This window comes from Lemur catta, chromosome 3 (assembly GCF_020740605.2).
Source record: "Lemur catta isolate mLemCat1 chromosome 3, mLemCat1.pri, whole genome shotgun sequence".
Lineage (NCBI taxonomy): Eukaryota > Metazoa > Chordata > Mammalia > Primates > Lemuridae > Lemur > Lemur catta.
This window is the reverse complement of record NC_059130.1, coordinates 94628451-94652324: the sequence shown is the minus strand read 5'-3', so window position 1 is coordinate 94652324 and position 23874 is coordinate 94628451. Positions and strand designations below refer to the sequence as shown.

The following is a 23874-nucleotide window of genomic DNA, read 5'->3' as shown; positions in this document are numbered from 1 at the left end:
AACTCCACTCCATCTTGGCTTTATCTGTGCAGACGAAACTGACTTGAAATGAGGTTGGGGGGCAGGGCCAGACCGTGCAGGGCAGAAGGCCCATGGGGGTCACTGCCCACCACGCTCCAAGCTCTCGTGGCACTGGCCCGCCAGTTCCTATGAGAGGCCGAGGTCTTTCCCGCCTCGGGGTCGTTCCACATGTGGTTTCCTCTGCCTGAAGTGCTCTTGCCCCACACCTCGCTTGTGAACTTCTCCTTCTCCTTCATACCTTAGCTTCAATGTCACCTCAGAAAGGCAGTCCCGACTCTCCCCCCATCCGTCTGACACGGCCGTGCTGTCTCCTTCCTCACCTTCATGTCTGCCTCTCCTGCGGGGACAGATCCGTGAGGGCAAGAGCTGCACCTGCTTTGAAAGCTACTCAGGTGTCTGTGTGGGGAACCGATTGAGGGGACCCGAAAGTGGAGGCCCAGGTAGGGGAAGCTGTGGATGTCCAGGTGGGAGAGGACAGTGGCTTGGACCAAGATGAGGGGAGAGGAAGGGAGAGGCGCAAACGCTTCCGACAAGGATGGCGGGAGTCGGCCGAGCCAAGCGGGAGTGAGCACGGACCAGACGGGGAAGCACAACGATGAAGAGGAAGCTGGAGCTTTTCTGAGGCCCAGAAGGAAATTCTCTGTGGCCAGGACGTATCGACACTCAAGTGATAGATTTTTCAACTGAAAAATATCTTACAGTCAAGACATCACATTTAATGTAAAGATGGACCTTGGTTTACAGACAAGGAATCAAAACCAAGAGGAGTAAAGTGACTGGCCGGGGTCCAGGCCAGGCTGCCTGGTGACCCCGAGCCCACGCTCCCGTGCCCTGCACTGGAGACGCCCGAACAGGACAGGCCAAGTGGTGGAGGGGGCAGGAATGTGACACCCAGAGAGTCTAAACCAGAGGTTAAAGGAGCTGAAACTCCCAGGCCAAGCTAACCTGAGCCTGAACCTGGCCGCTGTCCAGCTGGTGAGGAGGAGGAGGAGGAGGAGGAAGTCCAGGCCAGGGAGAGCCCCACCCTGTGGAACCTGGCACCTTGGCCAGTGGGTTGGCAGGGTGTTTTCTTGGCTACACAGGGTGAACACAGCTTCTTGCTAGTAAGTCCAGGGCCAGAGGCACAGCCTTGTTCACCCCTTCATGTCCTGTCTTCAGGGCTGCTACAGCAACCTGTTGGGAGGCGTTGGTTCTCTGGCTGCGGCATCCAAGACCTCCCTCTCCTTTGTCTATCCTGACTCCGTGGGAGGCCAGAGGCACTCTCTCCCCTGGTCTCCTCCCTCACAAGGTCTCTTCAGACAGTTGACCCCTCATGGATGGAGCAGGCCTGGCAGTCACCTCCTCCTGCAGCAGCCACAGAGGCCCTGCTGGTCCCCCAAGCCACCAGGCATGCACTGCGCTTTTGCTCTGCTTGTCGCAATCCACTGTTGGGCTCTGAGGACTCATTTAATTCTGGTGTGACAGCCGGTGCCATTGGTGGCTGCTGTGCCACCCTGGTGTAAGAGCCTCCAAAATTCCTCTCTCTGGAAGGCCCAGTCATCCATTGGACCCCCTCTTCTTCTTCTAGAATCTTGGCATCAGCTGTGGCCAGACAGTGTGAGCTGCCCAGCTGAGCCTCCTCTGCCATCCTGTTCTCTCAGCACCAAAGACCCTGCCCTGCAAGATGTTCTGGCATCACCATCCTTCTTCTTACACAAAACATGGTCAGCCATGGCCAACCAGCTGGTCCCAGGAGGTACCTGAGTGCCCCTGGTGGGCCTGGGTGCCTAGGTAGGACCCCCTTAAAATCATTGCTCTGGATTTGGAGTGAGAAGTGAAAAGGAAGCTGTCTCAGGACCAGGAGTGGGGTTCACTCTTCCTGAACTCCGTTGGGGTGAGCTCTCCTAGTCCACTGGAGGTTCAGGTCCTGCTTGTACGTGTTTAAGATGCAGTCAGACTCCCCTGAGCTGGGCTGGGCTGGGGAGCAGATTTACAAGGACGTCACCCTGCTGCGTGCACCCGGCAGCAGGAGGGACTAGCGTTATTTATTACGCACTATGACCGACAGCATACGAGGATTTGTGTTTATTGCTCATCTAGTATGTGTCATACGGTGGGATTTGGCAGGGGCAGTGGATGTGAGCTAGTACTTACTAAGTACCTACTGCATATATTTATACATTAAATGTATTGTAAGTGGGACTATGAGATTCTTGTTCTGTACGTGGGAGCTCGGGGCGCCCTTCTTCAGCTACAAGTAACAGAAACCAGCTCCAGCCAGTTTAAGCGAAAAAGGAGAATTTATTATCTGGCTCATGGAATCTCATGGCAGAGATGCAACCAGGCCTCAAGAACTTGAACCAGGGCCTGGGACCCTGCTGGAACCCCTCTCCCTCTCCTGTCCTTGTCCCTCTCTGCAGACCGGCTTCCCACGGCCAGTTCAGCTGGCAGAAGGCTGCCGTAGTGCCTCTCGCTAGCGGAAGCCCTCAAGCTGAAACAAAACCTCTAGTCCAATTTTCAGTTGCGAAAGGAGAATCTTTTCAGCCTAGCTTGGGGCTCACTCTATCTAATCAACTACAGCCTTAGTGGTGGCCACAAAATATAATCCTGGTGCTGGGGTTCTCTCCTGCAGTGAGGATGGTCACTGTGAGGGGGACTCATACTCCAGAAGACGTCTATCTCGGGGAACTGTCACTTACTGACCATGGGGTGGAGGTGCCTGGGCCCCTGAGGACCTGCGGTTGTGCTGCACTTTGCGCCCAGGCGTCCCCAAGCCTGCCCTTCAGGACAGCAGGGAGGCACCTCGCTACTTACCACTCTGTCCAGCACGTGCACAACACCTGCTCCGGAGAAGGGATGCAGTAAATGTTTGCTGAATTAATTAACTCTATTGTTTTTAATCCCCCCAACTGTGTAGACTAAGTACTGGTGTCCCCATTTTACAAATGAAGAGACTGAGCCGCATAGAGACTAAGCAGTTTCTCTAAGGCTACACGGCCGGAGCGGAGACTTGAACCTTCAAGACCAGTTTAGACCAAAACCAGTGTTCTTTCCACCATTCATTCATTCATCCAACAAACACGCACTGAGCATATGCCAGGCGTATCCCAGGAGCTGGGGATATGACAACGAACAAACAGACCCAAGTCCTGTCGTTCATGAAGCTTACATTCTAGGGCTGAGGACAGACAGGATTCCGGATTGCTAAGAAAAATATACGGCGTATTAGAGAGTGATGAGCGCTAAGGAGAAACATACGGAATAAAGGCAGTAAAAGAAATAAGGTCAGGGGTAGAAAGTACTAGGGGAGGTTGTGATTTTAGACGGGGTGGCCAGGAGGTCTCCCTGAGAACATTCCTAAAGGGAGGGAGGGAGGGAGCCGCGTGGAGAGACGCCCTCCAGCAGCGGGAACAGCCAGCACAGGGGCTCTGAGGCGGCAGGAATGAAGACGGCGAGGGCCTTAGAGGTGGTGGGAGGACGCTGTTTCTGAGGGAGGTGGGCAGCGGCACGACCTGCTCTACCTTTCCGTGGACTCGCTGTGGCCACCGGGTTGAGACTAGCCTGAGGTGGGACGTGAGAAGCAGGGAGGCAGCCGCAGCCCCTCCTCTCAGTTCTCCCCTCCGTACTCCGGCCCCCCACCTGCTGATGCATCTGGGGGCGATTCGTCAGCACCTTCCACTCTGTGCCCAGGGCCGCTACCTGCTCCTGACCTTCATCACCGCCCATCTCAGCTACCCAGCAATTTCTGCTTTGGGGACAGAGTTCAACAGCCCTGAGAGGAGCCTGCCTTTCCACTTTCACTCCAAGCTAACTGGTAAGACCCAGAAGTAGAATGAAGACTTGAGCAGTCAATGTTTAAACTGAGGAAGCTTTTAGGCTTTGTTTCTCCCGTCAAACGCCTAAGGGAACGGGAAAGGAAAGAAAATCTCATGGGTCCCCTGCCCCAGCTCTGCCCAGGATAGCTGGACTGTGGGGCTGGCTGGGGCTGGACCCTCCTTGGGACCAGAGGGCAAGCAAATGCCAAATGTGTGCAAGAGGAGTCTACAGCCAGCGAGCCCTGTCGGCGCCCTGCTCTGTGGCTCCTCTGGGCCAAGCCCCTTTATTATGAAGGGGATCCCTAGTAATGCTTTGCAAAGGGCAGGGTGAAAGCCCGCAACACCACACCCTTGTCCCCCTAGTCCCGCCTTCCCTAACCCTTTCTTGAGGGGAAGGACATCTAGGGCTGTGCCGCCCTGGAAGGACACGGCTGCAAGCCAAAGGTAGCGACTGAGCATTTGAAATGCAGCCGGTCTGAACTGAGAGGTGTAAGTGTAAAATACACACTGAACTGTCAAGATTTTGTACAAAATAAGACTATAAAATAGCTCATTAATAACTTGTATATTCAAATGTATTTTGGAATCAAATAAAATATCTTAATTTCAGTGTATTATTTTCACCTGTTTCTTTTTAATTTTTTAATGTGGCTGTTAGAAAAGTTTAAATTGCAATGCAGCTCACCCTGTATCTCCATTGGACAGGGCTGTTCTAGAATTACCATTGGCCCCTGACCAACTCCACAGGACAGGGCAAAGAGAAGCACAGTTATTTTGTGAACTGATAATGGAAAGATAACTTTGACTTTGGTTTTCTTTTCTGTTTCATCCCCATCACAAGGAGAGAGCAAGAGGCATCGTAAGGATGCAGGAGACAAGGGACAGCCTGCCCCTCCTCCAACTAGCCACCCCTTCACCAGTCTGGAGTACGGGGTGTGCAAGGCCAGATTTGCCTTTTAGGAGCAGAGCCCCGGCCACGTCCCTGTTACACTTCAGAACCCTCATGGGCACCTTACACAGTCCAAATGCCTCACCCTGGCCTTCCGGGTCCTGTGCAGCCTGAGCCAAACTTGTCTTCCAGCTTCATCTCACATGCTCCCTGCTCAAAACCCCACACCTGTCGCTTCCCACTTTCATTCTTCAGTCATTCAACAGATTCATTGGTTACTCCCCACGTGCTGGCACCTGAGGTCACAATGGTTAGCAAAACAGGCCCTATTCCTGCACTCACTGGGGACCACATGTCTAGTAGCGGATGACAGGTAAGTAAATAAAGGGCAATTAAGTGCACTGCAGTATGAGCAGTTGTGGGGGAAGCACAGCTGCCGTGGGTATACCAAAGAGGCTCCTAAACCAGCCTGCTGGTCATGGGGGACTTCCTGGAGGAGGTGTCGACCCAGTTGAAGAATGTGTGGCTGGGGAGTGGTAAATACCCCAGGCAGGGGAACTCTGGGTTAAAAAACTGGAAGGGCAGAGTGGCGTGCAAAGCCTGCAGAATTGAACGCCACCCACTGATTGGAGGGCAGGGGGCCAGTGGCAAATGCCTGGCCTGGGGTGGATGGCAGGGGCTTTGTGTGCCTTGTGAAGGAGGGTGGCATTTATTCTGAAGTGCCTTCTGGGAGCTCTTGCTTCCCAACTGAAAGGCCTTTACCCCTCCTCCCTGTTCACTCAAATCCTGCCTCCCCTAGCAGGGTCTGGCCATGTGGGGAGGCCTGCCTGGGCCAAGCATTTGAGGCTTTGAAGGAGGATGAACAAGGGGCTTTGGGGGGCTCCAACCTGGGGCCAAGGGATGGAGGTACTGGGGCTGAGTTTGGGGGTCAACTGGTGTTGGCATTGGGTTTGGGGGGCTGGATTCAGGAACAGGAGTCAAGTTTGGGGCTGAGGGTGGGGTTGGGGTCTAGAACCTAAGTCCAGAGTTTGGGTTAGACTTAGAAGTTGGAGCTAAGATTTCAAGCCAGATTTGGGGTTGTATTTGGAGCTGGAACTAGAACTGGATTTGGAAATGGGGCTGGGGCATGGGGCTCAGACGGGCAGCAGGAGCTGGGGCAGGGACAGGAGCTGGGGGTGCTAGTTAGGGTTGGTAACTGCAGCTGGAGTTGAGGTTAGGTTCTGAGCCTGGGGCTAAAGCTAAACTGGGGTTGGAGCTGGGGGTGGGTGGGGCCCAGGCTCTGGGACAGGTGCACAGCATTCCTCCTGCTGCCCAGGTCTGTGAATTGTGTTCCGAGCCCTAACAGCAGCAGGCAGAGGCCCCTCCCTTCCCAAGAATGCCTCTGCCCAGTAGAAGGAGCAGTGCCACGTCAGCCAATCGGCTCAGGCCCAGCCTGGAAACAACACCTGTTAATCCCTCTCCCCGCAGGCTCACCTGAGCGCAGCTTAGGCAGGTGAAGCGTCTCCCCGGAAACGGAGCTGGAGCGCCCCACCTGCCCTGTCCTGCCTGCTCGGATCAGATCCAGCCCACCCAGGCCTCTCGTGAGTTCCCCACAGCCCCCATCTCCCTCTCCCCCACCTTCCACTGGCTCTTCCCCTGAGAACCCCCAACCCAGCCCTAGCCTAGCCCTGGGTCTCAGCACACCTGTGCAAGCACTTTCAGACCACAGCCCACGGGAATGCTGGGCCTGACTCCACAGCCCCGCCCACAGCCCCTCCCCCACTTCCCAGGGGCGGGGTGTCAGCACCAGCTCCGCCCACCCTGTGGGGGAGGGCAGCCCCCCTGCAGAGGGTCCCCTGGAGGACAAATACCTCGCCAGGGTGTAACCTGTGCATGGCCACGTAGTCATATTCCTGAAATGATCCAGGACCTAAGACCTATGTCCTACTGGAATCGGAGGGGTGACATCGTGTTCGTTTATTCAGAAAGCATGCTTTGAGGGTCTATGCAGGCTCTAGGCCGCATTGGAATTCTGAAATGAAGATGTCAAACGACTCAAACCCCCCCCCAAGATAAATGTTCTTGTCCTCACTTTTGAGATAGGGAGACTGAAGCCCTCAGAGATGAGCTCACTGGGCTTCCCAGACCCTCCCGCAAGCCCCTCTTGCGGGCCCCACGCCCAGCACTGATGGCAGGAACCAGGCCTGCTTGCTTCAGTCTCCTGCCACAGCCTGGGGCTCCTGGAGCACGGGGACCACGGCTGCTTCACTCTCACCCTGCTGTCCTCTGGGACAGGTTAAATGAGCAGCTGCTGTCACATCCCTCACCAGGTTCCCACCTGTGGAAAGGATGGGGGTGGGGTTCAAGTCCAGAGCCCTCCTTTCTCCTTCCCCACTGTAGGGAAGGCATGGAGGAGGGTGGTATGGGGGTGTAGGGGTGGAGAAGAGAGGGGCGAGCAGGGGTGCAGGGGGTGAGGAGGCAGGAGCGGTGGGGGGAGAGTTGGGAACTGGACGGAGAAACGCCGGAGGTGGACTTCCGGGATGGGAAGGGCCTGGCCGAGGTGGATTAGCTGTCGGGAGGGAGGAGGAGTCTGGTGGTGGCTGAGAGGGTGGTGGTGACTTGTGTGCCTGAAGTGAGGAACGCAGGAGGCAGAGCAGGTTTGGGGTATGATGATGAGCTTGGGTTGGGACCTGTTGCATCAGGGGTGACTGTGGGACATCAGGGTAGCAATTGACCTGGGAGGGAGATCGGGTTGGAGGGAGAGGGATTTGGGCACCAGCAGTTTATAGTGCCCAAGTCAGGCTGTAAGACTGGTCGGGAGGTCAGGGGAGGGGGTGCCAGAATCCGATCCTAAACCACAGAGAAGGAGGACACGGCCCAAGAGAGCAGACGCAGGGCCAGGCTTCTGGTTCCAGAAGGGTTAAGTCATAAGCCCCCGTCCCTCCCCACGGCTCCCCCCAGGAACCAGCAGTGACAGCTGAGGCCATGTGAGTAGGATCCTGAATGAGGCTTTATCTCTGGCTGTTCGTCCCATCGTCCACCGTGGCACCAGCTCCCTCGGCCAGCCGGGATGGGCCAGGCGACCGGGAGAGCCAGAGCCAGAGAGGTCAGAGGCCGGGCAAGGGGATTCCCCAAAGGGTGTGGGGGGATTGTAGGGGGGTGGGAACTCTCCTGGGGTCACAGGAGAGGCTTTCCCAAGGGACAGAGCTGGGGAAGGGGCTTTCCTGGGGGGATTCCAGGGGACATGGGGAGGATTCTCAGGGGTCATCCCCAAGGCTCCCAGGTGCAACCATGAAGCTCAGGTGTGCTGGGGAGGTAAGACTGTGATCCTTCCCCTGCAGGCCATGGGGACCACAGCCTGCACTGCAAGAGGAACAGGACTCTGGGCCTGTAGCTGCCAAGCAGGTCGTGGGGGCACCAGGCCATGAACTGCACCCTCTGACCCCTGACTCTGCCCTCTGCCCTGACCGCTGCCTGAGCACGCCATGTCTGAACAGGGGACCCAAACCCGGGGGGCCCAGGGGCTGCCCCCGGATGTGCTGGCGGAGCAGGTGGAGCTGTGGTGGTCCCAGCAGCCGCGACGCTCGGCGCTCTGCTTTGCCGTGGCCGTGTGCCTTGTGGCGGGCTGTGGGGCAGGTGGCGTGGTCCTGCTGTCGTCCACTAGCAGCCGCTCAGGCGAGTGGCGCCTGGCGACTGGCACCGTGCTCTGCCTGCTGGCCCTGCTGGTTCTGGTCAAGCAGCTGATGAGCTCGGCCGTGCAGGACATGAACTGCATACGCCAGGCCCACCATGTGGCCCTGCTGCGCAGTGGCGGAGGGGCTGATGCCCTCGTGGTGCTGCTCAGCGGCCTCGTGCTGCTGGTCACCGGCCTGACCCTGGCGGGGCTGGCCGCCGCCCCTGCCCCTGCTCGGCCCCTGGCCGCCATGCTGTCGGTGGGCATCGCTCTGGCTGCCCTGGGCTCCTTCTTGCTGCTGGGCTTGCTGCTGTATCAGGTGGGCGTGAGTGGACACTGCGCCTCCCTCTGCACAGCCGCCCCCTCCACCCACGGGGGCCACGGGGGCAGTGGCAGCATCTTCAGCATCTCAGGACAGTTGTCGGCTGGCCAGCGTCATGAGACCACATCCAGCATCGCCAACCTCATCTGACAGAGCCAGAGCCCTTCCCCCCACCTGCCTCAGTGACCCCAGAATCGTGCCGGGGTGTGTGCGTGTGTGGTGCATAGGTGCATACGCGTGTGGCTAGCGTGTGCCCAGGGCTGTGGCAGCCCTCAGAGGGATTGTGTGATGTGTGACCAAGAGCCCGTGTGCTCCCACACACCCACACCCCAGGAAGGTTAGTGTGTGCCTCCTTGGAGTGGAGTATTTGTGTCCATGGAACGGCCTGTGTCTGGGGTCGCTGACCATTCTTGACCCCCATTTCCAGCACCCCTCAAACCCCGTCCTGCAGCACCCACCAGGGATTTCCACAGGGGTGACTATCACCCACCCCAGAGACGGCACTAGGGACCGAGAGTAACTGGTGGCAGAGTGGGAGGAACAGGGCTCTGGAACAGGACAGACCTAGCGTGGCCTCCCCCCGGAGCACTCAGCAGCTAGGGGACTGGGGCAGGTGACTTAGCCTCTCTAGCCGCAGTTGCTTGCGGTCGTGGTCATGGGGATGAAACGTCATGTGTATGAAAGGACTGGGCTCATGGCAGATGTGCAATAAAATGGTGGCTGCTGCTGTCTTGTAGTCACCTCACCATCTCACCCCAGGGACCCCCTCTCCCTCCCCCACGTCCCCCCTGTCCAAAATGAGCTCTCCGCTCCTGTCTCAGCCTTATCAACAGTGCCACAAACGTCCCCTCAGCCAGGCCAGGCCAGGAGGGGAGGGGGTTGAGTGGATGCTGAGCTTTGGGAAGGTGGTGGGTTTGCTGTCCCAGGGAGAGGGTGCGGGGACCTGAGTCCCTCGTGTCTGCTCCCTCGAGGGTTCAGGACGAGGTCTTTGGTACGGGGCAGTCCGGAGCTGGTCTCTCTGAAGACTGCTCCTCCCTCACACTGCGTCCCTTCAGCTGATTCCTGCAGCTCCCACCCCACCCCTGGAACCAGAGCGTCCTGTGTCTGTGCAGTCGCCACACCTGCTGGCCCACTTCTGGGCTCCTGGGCCAGTGAGAGTCACATCCTGCTTGGAGTCAGCCATGGAAGGGAGCTCCCTTCTGTGGTGTGCAGTTACATTTCCTGGGTGCAACAATAAAGCTCCACTGGACGCGGTGCTCAAGGTTACTTTGTCTTCACTTCCTGCTTTGCGAGGTGCAGGTTGCATGGAGCCCCGTGGAAGATACCCAGAGAGGCAGGGAAAGGAGACCTGTCTCCAAAGAGACGTTACACTAGAGCTACAGAGACTTTGACGAGAAAAAATTGCTTTCAGCAGGCAAGGTCAGGGATGTCTCCTGGAGAAAATGCTGGGCTGACGGTGAGGGCAAAGGTGTCGAAAACTGAGGGAGGGAGCAGTGGGAGGAGACCAGGAGAGAAGGACAGAACGCCAAGGACACGCCTCTCCCTGGGTGTTCCATGGGTGACTCTGCTCAGCGTATGCAAAATCCTGCTTCCCTCATCTGGAGCTACCTAGCTCCTCTGTCCCGTCTGGAGGTGCTAGCACTCAGCAGCCATCCAGGTGAGAAAGCTCTGGCGGCCCAAGACGGCCCAAGACAGCCACAGCAGCTTCACCTTCTCTACACCCAAGTCCAATAGCAAATCACCAACTCCTCTGGCTCCCCTCGCAGACATTGAATCCATGTTTTCATACCCACTACCTTGAAGGGACCCTCTGCCTTTGCTTGAATCGCACACCATCCTCCTTACTATTCTCCCTATGTTTGCTCTCTTCTCTCAAAGCCCCTTCTCCCAGCCCCGCACGCACACACACCTGAGCCAGAGTGATCATACTAAAAACTAAAATGAAAATCTACGTTAAAACCTCCCAGTGGCTCCCCACCTCTCACGGGCTCCCTGACACAGTTTGGTCTCACTCTCCCTGCAAAGCACTCCACGAGCCACGAACTTGCCACGTTCTCTCACTTCCTTGGAAGTTCTGTTCCTGTTGCCTTCTTGTTCTTCTCCTCTTTCTCTGCGTTCCCGTCTCCCCGAGCAGGCGGTGAGCTCCTCCCACGGAGTCTGCGCCCACTTGTCTGTGCACCCCTAGTTCCTGGCACGAGCCCGACACACAGCCGGTGCCTTGTTGGGTGGGGGAAGAACTCCGGCTTGGCCAGCAGGCAAGTGTGTGCGAGGGGCAGGGAGAGACCCCCTATAACTTGGGGTGGAGGGGTTAGGCCACTACCCCTGTTGTCCCAGAATCTTTTGGCCCCCCAGGCCCTGTGCTCTCTACCCCAGAAGTTCTCCTCCTTCCTAGGTTCCCAAAGGGATCTCTCACTATGACCAACGCCCTTCTATAGTATAGGGAGAAATTCCTTTTCCTTTCACCCGAGACAAGGTCAGACTGTTTCACAGTTCCCACAATATTTCTTTTAAGAAACTAAAGGAAAACAGAGGCACAGAGCTCTAGAAAGTGGGGAGGGGGAGCGTTAGCATAAACCCCTGATGGAGCAGCCGCCGTGGGCAAGGCCGGCGCCAGCCTCTCCCGGGATGAGCTTGAGATGAGGGCTTGTGCCCCGAGAGGGCCTAGCCCGCAGGGTAGCAAAGTCAGCAGCTGTACACCAACTCTAACAGGAGACAGGTGACAGTATGAGCTGGGTGGAGGCATAGGCCAGGCAGAAACGCTTCCACCGCCTCAGTTTCGAAAGCAGACTTCCCCAACCTCTGCCTTCCACTAGCTCAAACCATGTCTCTAAAGCCCTCCTCGGTCTACGTGGCAACCAGCGGCCCATGAGCCTCTCTGCTCGCTCTCTCTAAAGCTGCCCCTGCTGTCTTCACCCTCCTTACTATCCGGCTAAACTTCAACTCATCACTCACCCAGCAGAGGAATTTGGACTTTGTCCTCAGGAACTGAAAAACATGGAAAGATTTTAACCAGGGAAGTAGAGTCCCGTGGCCAAATAGGATTTGGGACTTGGTGGCTGCTGTGTGGAGCTCGGGACTGGCCCTAGAAAAATAAGAAGAAATGGCCAAACAACCCCAGAAATAGCCAAACAGCCCATCTTGGCTGGCCACCAGGGCATGGGAAGCTGCCAAGCTAGTGAGGGTGGGAAGCGTATCCCAGAAAGAAGGAATAGCACGAAGAAGGGGCCAGACCCTGAAATCTAAACTGGTATTGAACGAAGAGAAAAGGCGAGAGAGGGAGCTGATGGGAGACAGGGGAGAGTGGGCTGGACCTGGAGGCTCCCATGAGGTGGCAGGTGAGGTGTAGAGAAAGTTGGCACATGTCCCTCCTGGGCTTAACAGTCAAACTCCAGGTTCTCAGCCACGTCACCTGCATGTCTGATACTGGAAGAATACATTCTAGAAACTGCCAAATCTGGGCCAGTCCAGGTGGTCCTCACATCACATCCAGTCACATCCCACAGGAGACCTGGGTTTTCTGGGACACTCAAGTCTCCCTTGAGGAGCTTCCTCCAGGCCCCGGGGGACCTACACATGTCCCCTCATGCCCCGACTCCTGCACAAGGACAGGGGCTGCCTTCTTGATTCTTCTCCAGGGGACCTGTGAGACTTCCCTGGGCACAGCCTTGCCAGTCGCCCCAGGGAGGGGCCACAGATGCTGAGAGCCAGGCCCAGACGCCGATGAGTCCTGCAGGCTCTGCCCTCATGGCCTGCTCCCCCAGACTGGAGCTTGTACCCCGAAACTTCTCAGCCCCATTTGCTGGGGGGTGAGGAGGCTGGAGGAGGGAGGAGTCAGCCCAAGCAAGATGGGAGCCAGTCCAACAAGCAAGAGCTTCCTCTCTGGGTCTGTCTGATCATTTCTTCGCGGTGAGATCATGGCATTATTGCTGGGTGCAGTTAACTTGCTTGAGCCGCATCTCGACCTATAAAATGGGGTTGCCTGCCCAGCAGGACTGTTAGAAGAAAGTGCTAGAACAACATCAGTGCCTTAGAACACTAATAATAGTGTTGTCTTTTGTGTTGCTATTATATTCTACAGCATCAGAGATTCTAATTCAAATCCTTTGCTCTCCTGACCAGCTCTTACCACCTGAGTCCTGAGAAACAGAGATGTTCAAATCCCCAGCCAGGAAGTGAATGAGGAAGGAGGAGGCTTGGCAAGTCCTCCCTCAGGATTAACACTGGTTACCCCTCGTGGGGAGCCAATGCCCTGGGGGTGCCTGTAGGGACATAACACTTGCAGAGCACTTGCTCTATTCCATTTTGCAGAGAAACTCATTTACTCCTGCTAACACCCATAGGAGGTAAGGGATGTTAGGATCCCCATTTTACTGAGAGGTTAGAGCACTGAGGGGCTAAGTAACTTGCCCAAGGCCACACAGCATGTACATGGCAGAGCTGGGATTTGAATCCAAGTAACCTGTGCTCTCAACTCACTTCCCCACTCCACCAGGATGCTGCTGGAATTTCTTAAACTTCCTGTCTGTACCCTTCACCCAGGATAAGGGACACAGCCTTGTCCTTGGAGGCAGCAGGCCACGGCAGCAGGTATCTGGATTGACCCCCATGGTCAGGTCTGGGTTGGGGTTCCCAGGGCAGAGTAGGCAATAGCAGCTGCTGGGGAGTAGGGGACAAGGCATAGGGCCAGGCTGGGCCTGACGCTGGGGAGGCCAGACCAGAGAGGGCCTGGCCGAGTCCCAGGCCCCCAAGCAGCTCCAGCACCCCCAGCCCTTTGAGCCTGTGGACCCAGGCCACGCTGTCTGTGCATCTGGGGCCAGGCATACAGAACACAGTGGGAAAGAATCCTCCAGTCACAGGTGGTCTTGAAAGACAGGGTCCAGGGTTCTTGTGACTCCAGGGCCCCGCTCAGCCAGGCTGGTCACTCACTGTAGGTTCTGAGATGAAGCCCCAACTTGCAGACCCTGGTGGGGTATGGGCTTGGGAGGAGCAATTGCTGGTCTGGGATCCAGTCCTTACTGTCTCCTGTATCCCTCAGAGGCCTTGAGTCAGGTCCCAAAGAGTACGTGAAAGCAGGGACAGCCGAGCTGCTCTCGGCACAGAACTGCATGCGGGGCAGCCTCTCTGTGCAGGGGCATTGAGGGACCTGTGGGTGGGGGCAGCAGCTCTTCCCTTGGAGGCCGTACATGCCCTCAGCCCCTTAGCTCTGCTGCCGGGGCAGCCTCTGCTCCTCCCATCTCTGGACTCAGGAACGATTGCCCTCCTGGGGCTACGTGAGCTGGGCTCCCCTCCTCTCTGGCTGCTTCCTCCCAGTCTCCTCTGCTGATACTCCCTGGGTGTCCCCTACTAGGTCCCCAACACCTCCTCCTGCTCTGCCCAGCCCTAGAGATTTCATCCACTCCTGCCCCCAGTGACCCGAATGCTGAGTATTCCCAAACCCATGTCACCAGGCTGGACTTCTCCCCTGGGAACCCAGCTGTCCCCATGGAAATCCTGCATCCAACACTGAAGCCCCATTCCCCCAGCCCGCTCTTCCTCAGTGCACCCAGCCACCCCATCAGAAGCCGGGGTGGCTTTGTTGATGCCTTACTACTCCCCATATCCAAAGTCAACTCTGCCTCCCTCCCGTCCCTGGAGTCTCCGCTCTCATGCCACACCTTAATCAGGTCTTATCACCTCCCTCCTGTCTCTCCCCTCCAATCCTCTCTGCACAGCAGCCAGGACTTCCCTATTATGATTACGATACTCCCTTGCCACAGACGAGCCTCAACTCAGGTTGAAGTGTGAGCTCTGCGTCCTGGCATCCAAGGCCCTCACCAATCTGGTCCACCCCTGGGCTTCCTCACTCCGTGGGCACCCCTTAACCCCCTGCCTCTTCCTCAAGCACCTCGCCCCGTTAACCATCGCACACTCGCCTTCTCTGCTGGCTCCTTCCTCAAAGGTTGATACCACATGCGGGAGAACACACGCAGGGGTGGCCACCTGGCTCATGAAGACTGTCCCTTGTCTGGGAATGATCTGCAACAAATGAGTGGGCTCCCCAAGCCACGGATGTGCTGCGCCCCTAACCCCCCTTGGCTGATTGGACCAGTGGTGGATACTTGGCCCATACTGGGCCAAAGAGATTCTCTTCCTGAGAACTGGAAACTTGGAATTGAGAGTTTGGGAGTCCTATGCCCCTAAGTGACAAGGCCTGACCTCTGGCTGCTGGGACCACCTGGCTTCCTGCCCTCCCAAGTCATCTGTCCCTTTGATTCTATGCAACAGCCAGGATTTCCCCCCAAACTCCTTCTGTTGCTTACAGATAGAAAGCAGCTTAACTCAAGCGCCTCCCACCTTACCCCTACCTCCCTTGCTCAGTTTCCCCACCAGCAGCTATGACCCCGTGCTCCCCCTCTTCATCAAGACTCTTGTAAAGTCTTCCACAGCGGACTCCACTTCCTCACCTTTCATCATTCACTCTCAGCCCACAGTGATTCATACTATTTATTCGGCATCTGCCTTGTGCAAGAACCTGAGGACAGAGAACAAGACTCAGCCGGGGAGCCCAGAGAGCTCAGTCTGGCTGTGGGGACAGGTGCAGCAAGGGGTAAGTGCACACTGTAATAAAGATTAAAATAAAATGTGGCCGGGACTCATAGGGTGTTATTAGAGGAATGGGCTCATGGAAGGTGCCCTGGAGGAGGGGACGTCTGAGCAGTGTCTTCCAGCTATGAGTGATAATTTTCAGTTCAGGAAAAATAAAAATGAGCTATGACTTTTTATTCAAAATGAAAATAGGTTTATTAATCCCTGTGAAAAACATAATATAACCAGAATACTCACTTTATTGATAGGAAAAAATTTCATTAAGGAGCTTGGCACTGGTTTTCACCTACTCAAATGTTATCATCTGGGCACATTTGAAATGCTGGCAGGTAGGCAGGCCACGCGGGGCCCACTGACTGGGGTTTTCATCACCGTCATAGAGGGTTTAGGCAGGGCCACAATGTGAGCAGAGGTGCATGGGGAAACTGCACGGGGTGGCGGGTGGGGAATGACAAACATTTAGTCACATAGGGAGAGGCAAGGAAGGAAATCAAGAGGGCGGATCGCAGAGGGACTTTTTCCATACTCAAGCCTTTGTTAGGCTTTGCCCTGAGAACAGCAGGGAGCCATTGAGGGTTATTGAGCAAGGGAGAAGTCATTGTCACTTTGGTGGCTAGTGTCAGGGAAGGGAAGATTGCTCTACCCCTGGTCAACCTTTCAGCTCTCTGCCTCTGGCTCTGAGGCTCCAGGCTCCCACGTAGTAGCCACTGTCCTTAAGCTGTCAGGCATGGAGGGAAGGGGCGGTGTCCAAAGATTGAGGCTCAGAGGGAGAAGTGTTCCCTGCTACCCTCTGTCCCCAGCTCGCCAGCTCCAGGCTGAATATAATTGTCCTCAATGAAGCCATCATCATCCTCATCTTCACCCAACTCTGGGCGGTTCCCCCTCCCTGTCTCAGGCAGTGGGCGGTGCCGATAGCTGGCATAGTACCGGCGACAGACGTGAAATTTGGCAGCAAGTGCGATGAGGAGAGAAAGGACCACAGCCCCCAGCACAACCCCGACCAGCACCGGCCATGCCCGGGACCCAGTGCCTGGTCCAGGGGCTACGGCTGATGCCGTGGGGAGCTCTGAGGGCCCCATAATGGCTGCAGAGAAAGGGACAGCATTATGTGTGAGCCTCAGATGGGGCTCTCTGGGGCCACCAAGAGGGGTGCAGGCAGAGTCCCTCCCACCAAGCCCAGCATCTAAGGGGACCCTCCCCTAGTCACCACCCCGCAGTCACTCACTTTGGTTTGTCTCATTCATGGAGGAGCCTGACGACGCTGGTGAACCTCAGCCTCCGCCAGAAAGAGCTGGGCTCCAAGGAGACCCCCCAGATGCCAGGCGGCCCCGGGGCACCAGTCCTGGAAAATACACGTACGTGTAGGTGTCAGGGATGGCCACAGGGTGTGCACTCCAGGTCACACTCAAAGCCATGTTAGTGCTGCACAAATGCTGGGGACGGAACAGCTGGCCACACCAGGCGTCCACAGAAGAGAAACAAGCTGAGCCCTCAGCAACTGGCCATTTGTAAGAGACGGTTGCAGAGTCCAGCTCTAGAAGATACTAGAAAAATGAATAAATTCTAGAACTCACTGAGCGCTCCTTATGATTCAGGCACCAGGTTCATAAAACCCTGTAGTGTGGGTATAAGCATTACCCCCACTTTGCAGATGAGGGCTGACTCAGCCAAAGCCCCCAGACTGCACCAGAGTCCAGTCTGCTGCAATGCTTGGCAAGCTGAGGACAGGGAGACCACAATATGGGGAGGATGATGCACGTCCCACCCAGGGCAGGGGCCCTTCTGTTGCTAGTGGGAGCCACTGCCACTGCACCTCAAACCCCTGTCCATCCACCTCTACCCACAGGATGCCACGCTCTGCCCCCAGAGGGAGGCTCGAGCCCAGGGAGCATCCAAACGAGCATCACCTGAGCCAGGAAAGTACCTGGATGGGAATCCCCAGGGCCAGGACACCTAGAGGAAGAACACCTGGAGCAGGGGAGGAGCAAGAGGAAGATCATCCAGGCTTGGGAACAGCTGGAGGAGGGGCACCTGAATCCAAGGCGTGTCTGGGGAGGCACACCTGAATCTGGGGAGTCTCTAGAAGAGCAGCAGCATTAGGGACATACCTGGAGGAGCAGCTAGGGCTGGAGAGTATCTGCAGGAGCACCTGACTCCAGGGAGTTGCTGGGGGCAGGGTAGCCAGGCTAGAGAGGTGCCTAGGAGAGAAGAACCTAGTTGAGGGGAGTATCTGTCATATTCGTTGACACAGATACCTTAAAGACACCCTCGCTCCTTACATCCAACCTGGCATCAAGCCTTGTAGGTTCTTCCTCTAAATATCACTGGAACAACTCTCCCCTTCCTCCCCACCTACTGCCACTGCTGAGTCCAAGCCACCTTTACCTTGGACCTCGACTCTAGCCAGAATCTCCCACCGGTCTCCCCCACCTCTACTCTGTTCCCCAGAGTGATGGGTCGAAAGCCCAAATCTGACCCCATCACTTGCCTGCTTAAAACTCCTTCAAGAGCTCCCCATACCCTCAGTGCCGCCTGCAGACTCCTCAGTGTGTCCTTCAAGCCTTGCCAGCCAGCACGTGGCCCTCAAGCCAAACCCCTCCCCCTCTTCTCCACTGCTCCCTCCCCCACACCCCAGCACTGGCACACCCCTCCAGACTCACCCACCCTCTGGCTTCCCGGCCATTCCGCTCCTCAGCATTTTGGACCCCTGTCCATCATGGCCAAATCAGACCATACTTGCCCGTGAGGTTGTCCCAGGGCCCCCCCCCCAGGTGACCCTACACTGTCCTGCCCAGTCAGCCACCAGTCAGAACTGGCCATTGCCAGGCGGGCAGCTCCCTGAGGGCCAGGACTGGCTGGTGAATCTGTGCCCTGGTGCCACACAGAGCTGGGCACTCAGAGCCATGCGTGTGAGATGAAGGGGGTGGGGGGTGCACTAGGAAGGAGCAGTAAACTGCTCATTCATTCATTAGCCTACTGTGGGCCTCACCCTAGGCACTAGGTCCTCCAAAAATGACAATTTGTTAAATTGGAATGAATTGAATTCAATATGACGTTTCTAAGACTTTACCCCTATTCCTTTCCTCGCCGCCCTATCCCTGTGAATTCTTCCCAAGGAGACACAGACACACACAAACACACACATACCGTAACCTTCCAAGGGCACATACACACTCCCCAAAAGGCCTCTGAACTCACAGCCCACACTGAGCTGCCCGTCCCCCTACACACACACACACACACACACACACACACACACACACACGCACACACACGTCACCCCACCCCCTCAGGTCACACTTTCCTCCACAAACAAGCACACAGCCCTGCTCTGCACAGACACACACCCCTGTTCCGATGTGTACCTCTTTCCTGCTGCCAGGAGTCCCCGGGGGTCTTGCAGAGCCTGGGTACCCCCTTGCAGCCCCCCAGTGTCTTCCCCCTCTGCTCCCACCTTCAGGAACTGTACCCAGTCCGTGGAGGAAGCTTCCGGCTGGGGCCGGCAGAACCTGGACTGGTGGGCGGGCCAGAGCTGCCACTTGACTCACCTGGGGAGGCAGCGGGTGGGGCAAGCTGCAGGTGGGGCGGAGGCGGGGCAGCAGGCAGCGCTTGCAACCGGGAGGACTCATTCTGCATCTTCCCAAGCTTTTGCCAAGAACTTTACGGGTTCAGTCCTCACCCCCACCCCCATGCTGGGGGTGGCACAGCTGGGATCCAGAGAGGGGTTCAGTGGGCCCTAGAAGGGGCAGACCCCGCAGCACACAGCTGCTCAGGCTAGTGGCCCCAATAAACAAGTGAATTTCCTGTGACAGGTACAAAGTCCAGAGTTGAAGGGAGCTTTGCAGGCCTGTGAAGGCGGTGGGCTGGAACCAGAGGGAAGGAAGGGCATTCTTCCCAGGCAAAGCCAGAGGGACTAAGGGCACTCCAAAATTGCCTGCAAACGTGTGTGTGTGTGTGTGTGTTCGTCTGGACCTCAAGGATCCTGCGACCCCACTAACCAGAGTCTGAACCTCTCCCGCGGTGCTCCCTGACTCCCTGTTGCTTGCTCAACAGTCCCTGGGCCTGGTGCCTCCTTGTCCTTCAACACCCAGTTCGGGAGTCACCTTCCCTGCAGCCTTCTACCTACAAGCCCCACCTCTTCTGAGCCCAGAGCACCCTCTACCACAGCACTTCTCTCGGGATCTTGTGATCATTTCTTCCCACATGCGCCGCCTCCCCGCCTCCCGCCGCCTCCACCACCCCCACCTCCTTAGCCTGGGAGCTCTCTCAGGGTGAGGCCAGGCTTTGATAGCCTCTGGGCTACCAGCACCCAGCACAGTGCCTGACCCAGGGCAGGCTCTCAGTAAACACCTGGAAGGAAGGACGGCACCTGCTGAGTCCTAGAGGTACTGGAATTCACAGGGCCCCGCAGGGCATGGCTGGAGTCAGGGCTGCACAGAGGGATTGCAGGTGGGGCGTGGTAGAACCAGCTAGAAGGTGGAGGTGGGTTCGTGCATGGCCTGGAATATCTTAGGACAGAGTCTGAATGCTCATCACCCATGACCCTTTCCACCTCTCCCACCTTGCCTGGGCAACACCTTCCCCCTCTGCTCCAGCCACGTCAAACTGTTTTCTCCTCTATCCCCTGGCCTCCCAGGCTTTGCAGGCTCTGCCCCCTCCAGAAGACAATAGGCAAAGGCTCTGCACATCCATCATTCAGTCATTTAGTCAATGAATATTTTTTGAATGCCCACCACAGAGCCACAGCCAGCCCACAGAGCACACATTGCAAAATAGCAGGCGGCTATATCAGCTCCACCGGCTCCTCAGCCAGGAGCTCTGTCTGGTACAGTGAACAACCTTTACAACCTTCTGTGGCAACCAGGCAACCATGTGGTAGGCTCTGTGCTAACTACCGGGGACAGACTTTGTACCACCATAAAGCTTTCCTTCTGGTGGGGAAGAAGATGGATAATACACAAGTAAAGAACTAAATACGATTATTTCGGATAACGGTGAGAGCTATGAAGAAAGTAAAATAGCTTCACGACTTTCATGGGAGCATGAGAAGAGACTGCTACTGCAGAGAGAAAAAGAGGGAGCTCACTGAAGAGGGCACGTTTGAGCTGAGATCTGGGTAAGGGTAAGACAGCGATTGTGCCAGTATCCAGGGAAGAGTGTTCCAGGCGAAGGGAACGGCCGGGACAAACACCTACCTGGATGGAGTGCAGAAAGGGGAGGTGAGTCAGGGGCCTCAGGGTTGGGGAGGAGAGTCTTTGCCTGAGAAGGGAAGCCATGGGTCGTGTGGGCAAAGGACTGATCTTCACATTTTAAAGGGATCGCTGTGTCTTCGGTGTGCAGCATGGACTCGCAGAGGCCAGGGTGGAAGCTGGGAGGCCGGTTAGGAGGTGTCACCAACCATCCAGGGGAGAGGACACAGGGCATCAGAGAAGTCAGGAGGCGGGAGGAGTGTGCAGATTCCGGATAAGTTGTGAAGGGGAGGCTGACACAATTTGCTGATTAGATGTGGGATTTGCGATAAGGAAGGGAATCAGGAATAATTCCAAGTGGTGGCCTGAGCCACTGGAAGATGAGAGCTGTCATTTAGTGAAGTGGGAAGAGTCTAGGAGGGGACCCGGGAGCTGAGTCAGACACCTGGGAGACATCCAAGCGTCACGTGGAGCAGGCAGTGCGGAGGCCAGCCTGGATGCAGTGGGAGATGGGGAACGTGCATTTGGGAACCAAAAGAATGTGGATGACTTTAAAGCCAGGCATCTGGGGGGGATCCCCAGGGAGGAGTGTGGAGAGAGAAGCAGAGCCCTGGAATATGCAGAAGTAGAGGTCGGGTGGTGAGGAAAAGCGGGAAAGGAGAGTGAGGAGGGGCAGGGTGGCCGGAGGCAAACACTGAGACTGTCCTGGCCAGAGAGGACGGCTTTCCAAGTGCAAGCGCCTGGTTTGCTGTTGGCCAAATGCTGCAGTCAACGAAGATATGGACTAGAATTTACCTTGGAAACTAGCCAAGTGGAGGTCACTGGTGACCTGGACAAGAGCAGCTTCGAGAGACAAGACAGCGTGTTGGGGACAAACACCCAATTGGAGCGGCGCAGGTGTATGGGAGCAGAGGAAGTAGAGGCCGCTGCTCCAAGGAGTTTTGCTACAAAAGGAGCAGAGAAATGGGGCAGACACTGGGGAGGGGGTGGGCCCAGGCGAGGAGCTGTGAGACCATGCGTGTGCTGATCAGAACAAGCCAGGAGAGACAGGGTGATGCGGCCTGAAGAGAGGAGGAACCACACAAGTGTGAAGGCCTCGCGGAATGGGGCGGGGAGGGTCACGTGCGCAGGGAGGCCTGGCCTGGGCAGGAGCAGGAGAGACCCTTGAGTCGCAGGGGCAGGTGGCCCACGCAGCTCATGCGTTAGGTCTTCGGTGCCCTTCCGAGGAAGTGTGTTCTCCCGCTGGCTTCTGTTTTCCGAAGAAATAAGCAGCAGCGTCTGTCCTCCGCCAAGAATGAAGCGTGGGAAGGGGCAGCCCAGCGGAGGAGAGGAGAGGAGGTGTGAGCCCCAGCGAGAGCGAGGGTCTGCCAGTCAGCACCAGGCCCCCCTGAGGGGGTGGGCACGGTCAGCGGGGGAGCCTGAGTCTTTTCCTCTCCCAGCCACTCACTCCAAGTGCCGGGCTGGGGATTTGCCAGGGAGCAAGGATCAAGCAAGAGCGAGAGTGGGGCCAGGGGGCCAGCTGCGGGCAAGGGTTGTGGTTGCCATGAGCAACCGTGGAACCCCGCCCCAGGGCACAGAGGGCAGGGGGAACCCGAAAGGTGCTAGGATCCGTGGGTTTCAGGATGGACTGCTGGTGGCCTAGACAGGGTGAAGGGAGAAAACAGGACGTGTTGGGCAGATGTGGCCATATGGAAATGGAAGTTCCCTGAGGGACACAGTTCTCGATAAAGTCCCAGCATTTGAACCATGGGGTTACCCGGAGGCGGGGCTACAGACGAAAGGCGGTTTTCTCTTATCTGAAGCGTGTGATGAACTCAGCCTTCTGAAGCAGAGGGCCAAGGATGGCATCCTAAGAGCTCTGTTAATGAGCGACAGAGCTAGGATTCAACCCAGGCTTCTGACCCCATGTCCAGCACCTTTTTAGTTACATCCCAGCTACATCCCTCTGCTCCTAGGAGTACCGTTGACAATCAAGGTGTTCGAGTCCTCACAATCATTCCGAGTGACAGATAGCAATCACCTTCCTTTCAAAATGGGATTGCATTTCCCAAAGGAAGCTCAGGGCGCTGCTACCAGACCAGGAGTGGATGCTGAACAGGCCAAAAGCCGGGGCGCCCCGTCCCCACCCACAGCCCTGCCTGCAGCAGAAAGGACTTCCAGCCGGGCCTCCGCCTTGGGGTAGCTGCCGAGCCCCTCTGAGAAGCTGAGGAGCGCAGGAAGACACGTCAGCACACCAGTCGCCAGTCTCGAATGTGCTCACAGGCCTGCCCTGATAGATGTTCAAGAAAACTTGGGTGGACGAATGGTTAGTTCCAGGGGGTCACTTGCTCACTCCAGGTTAGAGCTGGTGTTAACCCTTTTCACTCTGCTCTATTGTAAGTAAACAACCCTTGTGGATAGGTAGAGAGCACTTTCTCTCTACAAGCCTCTAGAGGAGGCCGCCCGTCTCCCATGCTTCCGGCTACTTCCAGCCTTCCAGAGAGGAGTCAGCACCTCCTTGGGACTTAGAAGTGTCCTTAGGGGGACACTGCACTCTTCCTCCTTCGGTCAGTCTCCACCTCCCCAGGAGGCTGCCTTTCCCCACTCCTGGTCTGCCATCCCTGACCCCCCAGACATGCCCCAGCATTTGAAGCATCCGTGAGGTCCCACGAAGGACTGGGCTTGTAGCTTGGCAAAAACGAGCCCTCTGACCCAGTTACCCCTAAGAAGTCACAGTTCACAGAATAAGGTCAAAGGATATATCCTCAGTGGAGCTTCCCAGGAGGCCTGAAACTAGGGAAACGTTTCCTGATTGCAGCTTCTAGGGTTTCCTCACTTCCCCAAGGGCAACAAGACTATCCAGGCCCAGGGCATCCCACGAAGCTCCCAGGGAGAGCTGATCCAGTCTCTTACATACCAACCGCACCACCCTGAAAGGCCGGTATAATTACCTCATAGAGTTGCCACGTCCGATCCAACATCCAGCTTCATGAGACAATTTCTTTCCCAGCCACCAGCTCCAACCTGCCACATCAGATATCCCAAGATAATTAGACATCACACATGCACAGTGTAAGGACGTAGCAGTCTATGGGCCCCCGTGGTTAGTTATCTTGGGGCAGCCAGGTCCAGGAGGAACAAAGCTTGGCAGGCTTGGCAGGGACTACGAACCACACCCTCTCCTGAGGATGTCATGTCCATGCAAGTGGCCAGAGGTGGCCCCAGCAATTCGAAGAGTCATCTCTGCCACATTCTTGCTTTCTCATGGAAGCCCTGTTAGAAAGGGAGAAGTAGGAACCCCGGTGCCCACCTGACCCCCTGGGTTGTTGGAATGGTTCCCACGTAGAAATTCACTGGTGGCAGACGCCACTTAAGCCTGGAAGGAGAGGTCTGTCCCCCTGGGGGCAGGACGCCCACGCCAGCATGTTGTCGCAATAGCACAC

At 56.6% G+C, this 23874-nt stretch overlaps 2 protein-coding genes across 5 annotated transcripts; one reads left to right on the top strand and one right to left on the bottom strand.

Moving 5' to 3' along the window:
- Positions 1-6132: 6132 nt before the first annotated feature.
- TMEM125 (transmembrane protein 125) lies at positions 6133-9932 on the top strand. Of its 2 annotated transcripts, none has more exons than XM_045545668.1 (3): positions 6133-6284; positions 7645-7789; positions 8025-9932. In XM_045545668.1, the coding sequence occupies exon 3, from the start codon at positions 8169-8171 to the stop codon at positions 8826-8828; it is 660 nt and encodes a 219-aa protein (XP_045401624.1). In that variant the 5' UTR covers positions 6133-6284; positions 7645-7789; positions 8025-8168; the 3' UTR covers positions 8829-9932. The 2 variants fall into 2 exon arrangements, with proteins under 2 accessions (XP_045401624.1, XP_045401625.1); XM_045545669.1 differs by lacking the exon at positions 6133-6284 and adding an exon at positions 7188-7347.
- A 5552-nt stretch (positions 9933-15484) lies between these two features.
- Positions 15485-23505, bottom strand: C3H1orf210 (chromosome 3 C1orf210 homolog). 3 transcript variants are annotated; one of them, XM_045545667.1, is made up of 4 exons: positions 23383-23505; positions 17372-17461; positions 16489-16605; positions 15485-16347 (listed from the first exon to the last, which is right to left on the bottom strand). In XM_045545667.1, exons 3-4 carry the CDS (start codon positions 16505-16507, stop codon positions 16025-16027), a joined length of 342 nt encoding a protein of 113 aa, XP_045401623.1. In that variant the 5' UTR covers positions 16508-16605; positions 17372-17461; positions 23383-23505; the 3' UTR covers positions 15485-16024. The 3 variants fall into 3 exon arrangements, with proteins under 3 accessions (XP_045401623.1, XP_045401622.1, XP_045401621.1); XM_045545666.1 differs by lacking the exon at positions 23383-23505 and adding an exon at positions 18812-19029; XM_045545665.1 differs by lacking the exon at positions 23383-23505 and adding an exon at positions 18629-18789.
- Between the last annotated feature and the right edge of the window lie 369 nt (positions 23506-23874).

Bases quoted from the DNA above. Each gene is read 5' to 3' on its own strand.
- TMEM125 (XM_045545668.1), top strand. From the start codon at position 8,169: ATGTCTGAACAGGGGACCCAAACCCGGGGGGCCCAGGGGCTGCCCCCG.